We start from the raw sequence: 12927 nt of genomic DNA, 5'->3' as shown, positions 1-12927 counted from the left end.
TTTGACCAAAATTTGGCACCTCAGCAGACGGGTCTTGGACTGAACATTAAGTTCTGGTCCGCACTCCCTTGGTCTCTGTTGGAACGCTTTAGGATGGGATCCCTACCGCATCTCCTGTACCTACTACAGAATCATCCCTACCCGATTGCTACAACTTCCTTCACTAAAATCAACGCTCTGATCAGATCGTTGCTCTGGGGAGGGGGTATGTTCCGCATTGCTTTGGTGTTGTAAACAGATTTTTGATTGGAAATTGCTACCCCACACACACTCTTCTACGATTGGGCAGCTCACTTACTTATTGTGAATGAGTGTTGGTTTGGCGGCTTCACCATAAGTTAAGCTGGAAGATCATTTTAGGTATTTTACCAATCCTTCTTTTCCCCACCTACTCTACTTCAACAAACTTGAATTTATTGTAAACCTGCACTCCTGTGCCTTTTCTCATCCATCCCTCTGTAAGACCTCCTCCAGGTTTTGACCACATACATACACAAATATATCTCCTCAAACTCATTCATGCGGCACTAATGATCAAGTCCGATTTACCTTTTGTTCTTGAGCTACAGCTCTGATAAAATATGTCTGCCACTGAGTGATCCGTTACCCTGTTAGCCTCCTTTGCTTCCTGCCCTCCAGCAGCTCTGTAAACTACACACACAGTAAAAACGTAATATTCCTGGAAGCGTGATCCAAGGAGCAGCATCGTGCTACTCCAGGAAGGAACATGGAGAGACTGGTGCAGTAGCTATGGGATGATAATTATGAAAGGAGATTATATGGGTGCAACATAACAGTGCAATCAGAATAAAACGGGTGCAGGAGGTTAGCAATTAGGAGTCATGGAGGAGTAGACACCAACAGAGTGGTTGAGGGAGGCACAAATGCATCGGGTAAAGGAATGCAGCAGAGAGCATGATATGGGTAACATACAATCTGCCTTGCGCCGGACCAGTAGGCAACGCTGTGTTACCCGGAGTGCCAGGGTGATAGTGCGCTCGGATGGCACCTTGAGTATGGACACCAGACGTCCGGAGCGGGAGGAGGCGAGACTGTTGGTGCAATCGGTCACTCCAGAGGTGTCCCGTCGGTCCGGTTCCACCTGCGGGGATGGTGGATTAACACAGGACTCAGACAGCACCAACGCCTGAAGAGCTGCTGTGAATGTATACCTGAACTGGATGAGCGATGCTTTGACCATTGCCGGACTTGAGGCACTGCCTCCACCACCTGCGCCAACCCGCCTTTTTTTTCCGGCTGCCCCCCTTTTTCCCCCCCTCCTCCGTCCTCCTTTCTGTTCAGCTCCTCCTATCGCAGGGTGATGGAGACTCGGGAGGCTACAGAACATGGGGCGGGGCTAATGTGATGTTCATACTCTACCTTCCCCCCTTCTTCTTTTCCCCCTTAATTTGACCAAGGCTAACATGGTTTCATTTCCTCCCCCCCCCTTTTGTAGCGGGGAGAGTCACCCGTTGTGGCTTATACTAAGCATTTGTAGTGAATAACATTGGGATTTGGGTACTGTGTGTGCGAGGTCTGGGTAGTCAGGTGTGAGGAGTTGGAGCATAGCACAGACTCTGTCCAGGCCAGTTTCCCACAGTGATACAGGTTGATGCTGCCTCTACCTTCTGGACTCTCAGGTAGATAGCGGGGCGCACACACGGAGTGGGCAGACACTAGTTGTGGGTGGTTTTTACCAGGGTGGGATGGGGTGGTTGTTTATGGATTCTAATTTTAGTTGTTATTGGAGTTTTTTATCATGCACTGATTGCACTGTATTTCCTGAGACGGAGGGGCACGCCGCACCTCTATTGTTGAAAATGCGACCGATTGTGGCGCCGGACAGGTGGGGTGGCGGGTTGTTGGGGGACAATTGGGAGGGGCAATTGTAGATTGGCATAGGGCATGGCAGGTACATTGATCAGAATGGTCACATGGAATGTGAGGAGGCTGAACTCCTTTGTAAAACGTTATAGGGTGCATACGTATCTTAGGAGACTTGGGGTCCATATTGCTCTCCTGCAGGAGACACACCTGTTAGATAATGAAGTGCAAAAATGACAGAGGAAATGGCGGGCCAACTATACTTAGCGACATACTTACCTTATGCCAGGGGTGTGTCAGTTTGGGTGGCCCCTGGGACACCTTTTCAATTAAGGAACTGTACCACAGATGTACAAGGCCGCTATGTCTGTCTGCATGGGGAGTTGGATGGCCGTGAGCTGTGCATTCTAAATATATATGCCCCCAACTCAGGTGATGCCGAGTTCTTTCATAGGCTCCAGTATGAATTAGTACCCTTTGCGGGGATGCCCATCATTTGGGCGGACAACTTTAATTGTATTTTGGACGGGGTCTTGGATAGAAGTCCCCCCCAAGATGGGCACTAAGCCTCATATGACCGCCATGCTCAGCAGTATAATGGATAATCTACACTTAGCGGATATATGGAGGGAGATGCACCCCACCTCCACAACTTTCTCCTGTTACACTCCCACGCATGGGGCATATAGCCGTTTAGACAGATTTTACTGGTGAACAACGGGTCCCTGGATGTTCATCGTGTTGACTATCTGGTCAGATTTCTGTCGGATCATGCCTCTCTTCTGTTAGAATGTGGTACCCACACACCTAGACCGGCGATCCCCCTCTGGCGCATGAGGCCAGAATTACTGGGCGACCTTGAGTATAGGCGTGATATTCAGGAGGCACTGACTGGGTATTTTGACGGGAACTGGGCTACAGCCCAGAGTCGCGGCATAGAACGGGAGGCCCTAAAAGTTGTTATAAGAGGCAAAAGCCTTACTAAAACATAAGGTATTCGGAAGAAACTAGATAAGGAACTGGCGCAGCAGGAAGATGCCTTAAATACCCTGCAGCATCAAACTGACAATGAGGTCGCACTGGAGACCGAGATTTCAGACAGCATGGGTTTATCCCTGGAAGAGGGACCCACACGAACCTGCGGAGATTATCGCATGTTATGCACGAGACGCGTAGACTCACTGACCATGCTGCGCTGGTCGCCTTGGACATAGAAAAGGCATTTGACACCCTGTCCTGGGAATACCCATGGGCCGTCTTGCACAGGATGGGCTTGGGACCTTACTTTTTATCATGGGTACATCTGCTCTACTTCTCTCCACGGGCCCGGGTCCTCACTGGGGCACTTGTGTCCGAGGCGTTTGCTATTAAGCGGGGCACCCGTCAGGGCTGCCCCTTATCTCCGCTACTGTTCGCTCTGGCCATGGAACCCCTAGCTATACAGTTGCAAACACGCCTGCGGAATTGGGGCATACAGGTTGGGGCAACGACACACACTGTATCAATATATGCTGATGATGCCCTGGTGTATGTTACCGATCCGGTGAGATCAGTCCCTCTCTTATTGACGCTGATGACAATTTCGGTAGGGTATAGGGACTCCGTATAAATCAATGGAAGATGGTACTGTTCCCCATGGCGGGTCTGTCAACAGTGGTGCATCTGAGTTGCCACGGATGGATCTGAAGTGGGAGACGGAGTCGTTTCAGTATATGGGCATGCGGGTGACACACTCCGCTCAAAAAAAAATCAAAAAACATTTATAAAGCGCGCTACTCACCCGTGAGGGTCTCAAGGCGCTAGGGGGAGGGGGTTACTGCTGCTCGAAGAGCCAGGTCTTGAGTTGCCTCCTGAATGCGAGGTGGTCCTGGGTGGTCCTGAGGTAGGTGAGGAGGGAATTCCATGTCTTGGCCGCCAGGTAGGAGAAGGATTTCCCACCTGCTGTGGTGCGGCGGATGCGAGGGACGGCGGCGAGTGCGAGGTTGGCAGAGGGAAGTTGACTGGTGGGCGTGTAGAAACTGAGGCGACGGTTGAGGTATTCAGGTCCCTTGTTGTGGAGGGCTTTGTGTGCGTGGGTGAGGAGCCGGAAGGTGATCCTTTTGTTGACGGGAAGCCAGTGTAGGTGTCTCAGGTTGGCGGAGATGTGGCTGTTGCGGGGTATGTCGAGGATGAGGCGGGCTGAGGTGTTTTGTATTCGCTGCAGACGTTTCTGGAGTTTAGCGGTGGTTCCTGTGTATAGGGTGTTTCCGTAGTCCAGGCGGCTCGTGACGAGGGCATGGGTCACAGTCTTTCTGGTGTTGGCGGGGATCCAACGGAAGTTCTTTCGGAGCATGCGGAGGGTGAGGAAGCAGGAAGATGATACGGCGTTGACTTGTTTGGTCATGGTGAGAAGTGGGTCCAGGATGAATCCGAGGTTGCGTGCGTGGTCTGAGGGGGTAGGTGCGGTGCCAAGGGCCACCAGGAGTCGTCCCAGGCGGACGGGGTGTTACCCAGGATGAGGACTTCCGTTTTGTCTGAGTTCAGTTTCAGACGGTTGAGTTTCGTCCATTCTGCGACGTCTTTCATTCCATCTTGCAGGTTGGTCTAGGCGCTGGTGGGGTCCTTGGTGAGGGACAGTATCAGCTGAGTGTCGTCGGCGTAGGAGGTGATGTTGATGTTGTGTTTGCGTACGATGTCGGCGAGGGGGCTCATGTAGACATTGAAGAGAGTCGGGCTGAGCGAGGAGCCTTGTGGGACGCCGCAGATGATCTTGGTGGGGTCTGAGCGGAACGGTGGGAGGTAGACTCTTTGGGAGCGGTTGGAGAGGAAAGAGGTGATCCAGTCCAGGGCCTGTCCTTGGATACCGGTGGAGCAGAGGCAGGATATTAGGGTTCGGTGGCAGATGGTGTCGAAGGCAGCCGAGAGGTCGAGGAGGATGAAGGCGACTGTTTCTCCGCTGTCCATCAGAGTTCTGATGTCGTCTGTGACTGAGATGAGGGCGGTTTCTGTGCTGTGATTGGCTCGGAATCCGGACTGAGAGGGGTCGAGTAGGTTGTGGTCTTCAAGGAAGTTGGTAAGTTGCTTGTTGACGGTCTTCTCTATGACTTTGGCAGGGAAGGGGAGGAGCGAGATAGGGCGGAAGTTCTTCAGGTCGCTGGGCCGCTCAACTACAATATGCCTTAAATATGGGTATCGTGATAGATAGCCTCCGTGCCTCGGTCCAATTTTGGACCTCCCTCCCACTGTCAGTTATGGGCAGAGTTGCACTCTGCAAGATGATTCTCCTTCTGAGATGCCTGTACATGTTACAGAACTTGTTCTGTGAAATGCCAACACTTCTTTTTCGACAGCTCGATAAATTACTTCTTTCCCTGGTGTGGGCGGGTAAGCGGCCCAGAGTTTGCATGGATGTGCTGAAGCTGGACCTGGTTGACGGAGGCCTGGGCCTGCCCGATTTGAACCTATACTATGTGGCGTGCTGGCTGCAATATGCTGCCATGTGGTGTGACGACGGCTCTAACTGGGAGAAAGAACTGTTAGAAGGCTCTGTTTGCATGTCGCGTTTACCATGCTTGTTGATGGGTGGCTCTAGGTCGCCACCAGGGACCCCCTTCCTAGTTGCGCAGGTGCCGCGGGTCTGGGAGCAGGCCGTTGTGAGGGTGTTGCATAAAGCACCACATGCGCGCTTACTTTCGCTTTGGTGGCTGCGCCATTTCGCCAGTGTTGCAGAAACACTGGACTTTGGAAAGTGGCAAGACGGTGGCTGTAATACTGCTGGTGATCTACACCAAAACAATACGTTTATTACTCAGGAAGAAGCAAAGTCCCTCTTTGGCATTGACCAAGGTCAATTTTTGCGATACGCAAGCCTCTCGCAGACAGCACATGAGGTTTGGACCTCCTTTCCTACAGAGCCAATTGAATCATGCCTTGAAGCCACCCTTGTTGACCCTGGTTGTGTCCGCGGTCTCATCTCCCGGCTCTAAAAGGCTCTAAAGCAAGACAGACATAAGCATAACAGGGGCTAGAGATAGTTGGGATGCTGATCTGGATGGTCCACTTACATAACTTGTTCCTGGTACGGGGTGAGACCAGCAATGTGAGATTTAAACTGACGCTTTTTTTTATTATGTCCACCGAGCTTACCTGACACCGCATCGCCTATATAAAATATTCCCAACGCGCCCAGATAGGTGTGCTCGCTGTGGTGGGGCATCGGCTAATTTTGACCATATGACATGGGTATGTAGCACGATTCAACCTTTTTGCACCCAAATAGTGCGGACACTGAGGGAAGTGTCAGCGATTAACGGAAACACTGCCTACTGGGTTTAATTCCTTGCCCCAAAAAAGGATGTAAAATGACTTACAGATTTGCACAGTTGGGGCTCATCCTAGCCAAGCGGCGCATTGCGATAAACTAGGCAAGCCCGTCCCCCCTCTACATGATGCTTGGTTGGCTGATCTCGTTGAGTGGGCGACTGCGGAGGAGAGATGGAGAGGTATGATTGATACCCTATTAGGGGACTCTGTGGAGATGGCGGGGAACTCCTCGGAAGGGGCTTCTATTTGCTGAGCCTGGATGATGCCATTCAAGACTGGCAAGGTGCGCATGGATTGCATGAATGCTCGGAGATAATTGGAAGATGGGGATGGGGTCTGCCCTTGCCCTCCATCCCCGTATGGGTGCATGATAGATATCTCTCCATTGCCACTGTAGTGCTTGTCTGGCAGCAATTGCTTTTACAGTCACGTTGGTTAGTTTGATCTATCGTCTTACGTGTGGGTAACACTTATGTATCACCGACGACTCTGCTGAAGACGTGATGCAGACATTATGATTGCCAATTTGGATCGTAATGCTGTGGTGCTGCTGTGTATCCTATGAACTGTGCAGTTCATGTGTTGTTATGATATAAGTAATAAATAAAGTTTAAAAAAAAAAAGAACTGGCAATGAGGTATCCTAGAGAGGATCAAACAAAACATAGTACATATACATTACTAATGTACATCAGGTGGGACATGAGGAGAGAATAAGGGCTAGTGTAAAAGTGACAACGTTGTCTGCGGTACCAGATTATGGGTTTTTGCAACGCTTGACCAGTTCAGAGGGTGCTAATATCCCAGAACAGTACAGAGGAGTGAATTGAGGGAGTAGGAGTCTGGCTTTGGGCAAGGGTACAGAGGTCTGGATGACACTGGAAACCTTGGAGAAAGGGAAAGGATAGGGGTGGGAAGTGTTGACACAGGGAAGGATGGGACTAGTCAGTGGTAAAAGTACTACAGCAGATGGTGGCAAGAGCAGCACAAAAACGATGAGTAGATCACAGAGTGTGGCACAGAGGAAAAATGTATTTGGTTAGGTTATCTTGGTAGAGAATAGAAGACAACTGGCCCAGGACACATGAACCACAGCTCTTTAACAATCCAGCAAAATATCTTAGTTAATTAAGGATTGCAGAGATCTCTGTAGGTTTTGAATTTCAATATAGGCAGTAGAGGCTCCGCTTTCCTTACTCCCAGGGCAGGTAAACGAAATACAATTAAACTAGCTATGAGTATCATTTACAGCACATAGCCAAGGTAGACTATTTCTGTGCAGTGCTATATAACAAAGTTAATATTAGCAATACTGTCAACAGGAACTCTATGAGAGAAAGGTACAGGTACTGGTAAGTGCAATATCACAGGAAACCGAAGTGTTTGGGGAACATATCCTAGGAATTGATAACAGAGTTAGGGAGTGCTATGCTGGTTCAGAAGAGTAAGATAATTAACGTGGCAGGCTAGGGATGAGGCAAATTGAGAGGGCTTATGTGTCAGGAAACAGATACGGGGAATCAATTCAGGCGAGTACCACACCTGGAAGGGAGGTACAGGTACTCTAGGGGAAGAATGGGAAGAGGAGGGGGCAGAACTAGATTGCACTACTAGTGAGCTCCCACTTTGGTTGCACCCTTGGACCAAAAGGGTAAATGACCCTGCAGCATTTGCAAGCCGCTACTGAGGCACCTAAGTTGATAAGAAGTGCAGCATGATGTGTCTGTCTCTCCCCACAGCCAAAGGTAAATAGACCGTTATCCACAGACTGGCGTCCTCCAACATGTCTCATCTCTCGGAGTGCCACTCGTACACTCAGTGGCTAGGACAGGCCCCCCCCCCTTACGTTACTGGGTGCTTCAACGCATGCTACATGTATTTACGGTTTGCAGGTGTCATGGCAAATACCTACCTCTGGTTCAGTTTCAGCTTCTGGCCATCTAACTCAAGTGAAATGTCTCAAGAAACATACACAGACCATCACCCATTTTGCATACTGATGGGATCTATTTCGGCCTGTTTTGCTGGCTTTGAGCACCATGGGCATCAAAGATCTGGCCCCATTTTACATAGTTATCATAAATTCAATTATGAATGAAAAGGTGCAAGTAAAAAGGTTCTCCGATTGCAGTTGAAAGACCTTACTTTGCAATGGAACTAGTAATTGAGATCACCCACTTGTACAGAGGACTATACAGATATTAAAACTATCTTTCCAGGACAACAACTTCAGTGCGCTGGGTGTGAGGTGACATACATTCCACACCCATAGGTTTTTTTGCAAAGTTACTGGCACACAGCATTAAAGCACACAGAATGAACAGCACCACCGTTAAGAGCCAAAATGGGCTGCTGAAAGACTTTTTGAAGCCACCAGTGCTCCCATGCAAGTCCATGCTGTGCAGTACTTTCCAAAATATACTACTTTCTTTATGTTGGTTGTACAATTGCACTCCAGAAAACAGGTTTTCGTGGAGAGGAAAATAACCTCTCCCATGCCTCATGTAGAACAGTTGTTTGCAATCGGCCTTAATCACAACCTTCACCAACAGCACTATACCTATAAAGCACAAACGAGGAATAACCTATACATTCAGGGATGGTTAACAGTCTACTCAAACTAATTACCTGACCAGGGCTTGTGGTCAGTATAACTGAAAATTGAAAAACCCCTATTAACACAGCCTGAAAACCTAGAAGGTTTTTAAGGTGGGCACTAGATTATTAGCAAGGAATCATGAAGTGAGATGGACCAATCGACAATCTTGCAAGAACAACCCTCAATCTAGAATTGAATGTGTGCCAGATTTTATGTGAAGGCACTCAACATCTGCCTTTTTTTATTTTGCATTATCTAGTCTAAGGACCAAGAATCAGAAGACAGAAACTGATTGAAACAACAAAAAACGGACAGTACAGGGACAATGTCAGGTAATTATAGGTACTATTGAACTTAAAGAGGCACTGCAGAAGATAAAGAAGATGAACTGCTTACACATTTTTAAATGAGTGGGTTAGATTGTCTGCATAATGGACAAGTCATCTTATTCATTCCAGTAACTGAACCAGACTCTGGTCTGTCTTGGAATCTTAGCAGCACTTGGAAAGTCAATCCTGGACTACTGAAAGCAATGACATGGCTTTCAATGGGAGACCGCAGATAAAAAGCCCCATTAGTAACAATAGCAGCAGACTAGGCAGATCTAGAATGCTGCCCCAGACATGCCATGATGAGCTGCACTCAAATAAATTACCTCTGAGTAAACATATCATAATACATAACCTGATAACCTGCACTAACTATTAAATAAATTACCTCATCATAATACATTTGTGACTTGTTGCAAAATGTGTTTAATTAACCAGTTCACTGACACCTGGAATCACGCTGCTGTAATTCTAACAGTTTTATTTAGTTGAATTCCCCATAAGCTGTAGAAACTATAGGTTTTCTTTCAGAGCTTGGTGAACAGTGCACTCTGTTGGAACGGCAACAGAGTACCCTGCCGCCAAAATCTCAGCCCACCTGCCCAATTATGAGTTGCCACAAACCTTTCCCTGATGGTTTGAGGGAATACAGACCATCAGAGGTAAGCCATCCGACAGTCTGTCCTACATATAGTGAGCGGTCGGATGGCTTTTTTGTTACTGTCCATCACTGCCAGGAATATCCTGGCAGTGAAGTTTTTACTGTCCACTGCACCCAGGAATATCCTAGCAGTGAGGCATAGTAAAAATAAAAAAAGTGACCAGCAAGCCACGGAACAAATCTCCCATGATGGGTCCATTAATGTTTACTTTTCCAAACAAAAACACCTGCTTTGGGATTTTTGTTTTTAAAAACTAAAAACTTTCAAAAGTGTGGTGTAAGTGTCTGTCACCAATAGCAGATACACACTAACTTTTAAATGGATTTGTATCAACCGCCTTGATGGCGGTTCATACAAACCGACAAACTTCACTGCAGGGTCGGCCGTTAACTGTACATTTGGCAGTCGGGGTAAAGGCAGGGTAGCAGATGTAAAGTCCTCCATCACACTGACTTCCTTTAGTTAGGCCTGTCAACCTCGAAATTAGACCTATGTATGTGGAACAATGTAGTAAAATGAAGTGAAAAAGTTACAAGAGTGACTCTTGGAGGGCCAGTTTACCTACACAGAAATCGAGCTATAACATCTGGCTTCAACCTGGCTCTCCCACAAGGTATTTTGGTTAAAAAAAAAGACATTAAAAAAAAAATGTTTCTGCCAAGTTTATCAGGAAGTATATAACAACTATCCTTGGGATTTCAATGAAAAGGAGAAATTGAAAGGTAAAATATGTAAAAGAAAGAAAAATAGAGTACTCAGAAGCATAGCACTGGTAGTCTTTTTGTAACACAGAGAATGACATGAAGTCACTGTCATATGCCACGTACAATGAATGCGATGGCCACAGGTAATCAAAACTGTACATCTTCTGGTAAATTTTCAAGCTTACCTGAACGGTATGGCGCTCACCACCACTGTAGATAGAGATAGGGTGTGGGTGACTCCTGGGAGAAGTGGTTGTTGTACTGGAGGAGGCAGTGGTTGAGTTAGATGTACTGCCTTTTTCATCCTCCATGGTAGTATGATTCTGTACAAGCCTTTTAGAATTAAATAAAAACATAATAGTCAATACAAAAGTTGCACATTTTTGGTAGGTTAGTTAATACTGCTGCTGGTACATGACTGCAATGCTGAATATCCAATTTACTTTTAAGAAGACACTCACAACAAAATTACTACATTCAAATACAGCAGTGGGCGTGGCTTCTGCAAAGGAAGACGGTCGTTTTTTATCGAGTTTACCAGGAACACATCAAATTATGCTGCTCAAACAACCACAATATTGAAGAAGAGGCTTGGGCTAACGCATTGCTTTGTAAACCATTGCCTAGCGCGACATGGAAGAAAAAAAAATCGAGCTGCAGCACTATGACAAAATGGCAGCTGTAGAATTCTGACAATGAGGTAATTATTTAAGTGAAACCTTTCTGGATCTCATAAAGACTTTAACCCAGTGATTTCATTTTGAATTTCTGTCTTTAATAGTAAATATAATAATGACTCATATCGGTTCACTTATGTGATAATTGTGGAGTACTTATTTGCACAATTTCAATACATTTATTTTCATCTAAGAACAGGAACGCGCCAAATACAAATACTGCCTTATTATTAGTAATGTAAATCACAGCCATACCTTCAAGTATTTGATTAAGTACACTATTAGACTGCAAATATAGAAAATACTCAAAAGATGTAATGAGGAAGCTTTCCCTTAATTAATGTAAAATTAGAAATTATGAGCTCAAGACAATATTCTAAGAGCATAATATATGGTGTTAATATGTCATTCGTAAGGTAAGATTTATAGTTTAAATTTGTATTATGAAGCAGAATTTAAAAAAGTCATCTGTGTCAGGTCTGATGGCTTGATGAACGGGCCTACTCCATACAGAGATCTGTGTTTGCCCCCATAGTCTGAAATTCAAATCTAGTGGATTCCTACAGATCTTCATCCTCCGAGATGGACAACACAAGAGTCACTGAGAGGGTAGCAATTATCTTTTATTTACACACATATATATATATATATATATATATATATATATAGATATTGCTAAAAAGCTTGAATGTGCGATTGGCAAAATACACTTGTGCACAATTTGTATTTGCAAAGACTGTATCCCCCAACTACAAGTGTCCACTTAAAGTAATTTCCAAATGCTTGTATATCTGCTGCCAAGGCACCTACACCTGGATTCCCCATTTCACTCTGCACCCACACCGAGCTTGAATGCTATGTTGTGAAATTACATTTTCGTGACTGTTTCTGCACCTAAAAACATTTGGGACTGCTTGTATACTGATTTGTGAAATGGTATGTGCCTCTCTCCCTGGCACATAATTGGTTATTTGTCCCTACACGTGCGTGCATCCACTGAGCAGCCTCCCTTTAAACCTCTTATTACCAAAGTACCACCTGTAAATAGCTATTTACTTGTTTCTAGCTGCACCTACACAAGTCCTGTCTTCGGGACTGTTTTTAAAAGGAATGGTCTCCACTCAGTCAACCTCTAAAACAAGCCGTTGGAACATCAAACATCATCTCCCTTTCAACAAAGGGCCCGTCCATATCTGAATATTTGCTGCAGTAGTGATTAGCTGTGACACTATCTGAGCAAGGCACTTCCATATAGGCATATGCCCTCTCATGCATTCTTGAACGCATGTGCATCTATCCGCTTCTACAACGACTATAACACTGGTCTGCAGCACATGCGTTTCACATGCACTGAGCCCACCTCTCAAACCAACACTCATATGCTACCAGTCTACACAGCATTCCCCCACTGAAAACACTAACAGCCAAATTAGAAGATTGTGGGAATTTGGTAAAGAGGTAGCACGAGCCACAATCTTTGTACCAATTTCATATAATCTCAAATTGTCTCCACGAAATGAGGAGTGACTGCAAAAACTCAGAAACACTGGACCATTTTACGTGAATATTGCCCCATTCTGGTGGTGCTGGTGGGAGGGATGGGTAAGGGTTCTGGGGTTATGGCAAGCTTCAGCCTGTCTGCAAGGAGGATTGGCAGCTCCATAGTGGTTAACCAGGGGCCAGGCTGCTGCCCGCAGCCCTCGCCAGTGCAGCAATGAAGAAAGGTCTAGTCTCTCAGCGACCGAAATTATAGAGCCCGAGATTGCAAACCAAATAATTCTGTGCCCGAAGACATCACTCAAGGTACAATTGGATAACTTGTTATGAAAGC

At 46.4% G+C, this 12927-nt stretch overlaps 1 protein-coding gene across 1 annotated transcript in view; it reads right to left on the bottom strand.

The window, feature by feature from the left end:
- Positions 1 to 12927, bottom strand: part of PHC3 (polyhomeotic homolog 3) — a 374591-nt gene that overhangs the window by 326439 nt on the left and 35225 nt on the right. The window contains exon 2 of the mRNA XM_069213181.1: positions 10605 to 10752. Coding sequence (XP_069069282.1) covers positions 10605 to 10730 — 126 coding nt within the window. The 5' untranslated portion in view covers positions 10731 to 10752. The remainder of the gene's footprint in view (positions 1 to 10604; positions 10753 to 12927) is intronic.

The sequence above is a fragment of the Pleurodeles waltl genome, chromosome 11 (genome assembly GCF_031143425.1).
Source record: "Pleurodeles waltl isolate 20211129_DDA chromosome 11, aPleWal1.hap1.20221129, whole genome shotgun sequence".
NCBI lineage: Eukaryota > Metazoa > Chordata > Amphibia > Caudata > Salamandridae > Pleurodeles > Pleurodeles waltl.
Note: the sequence above shows the minus strand (reverse complement) of the source record. Positions and strands in the feature narration are given on the sequence as shown.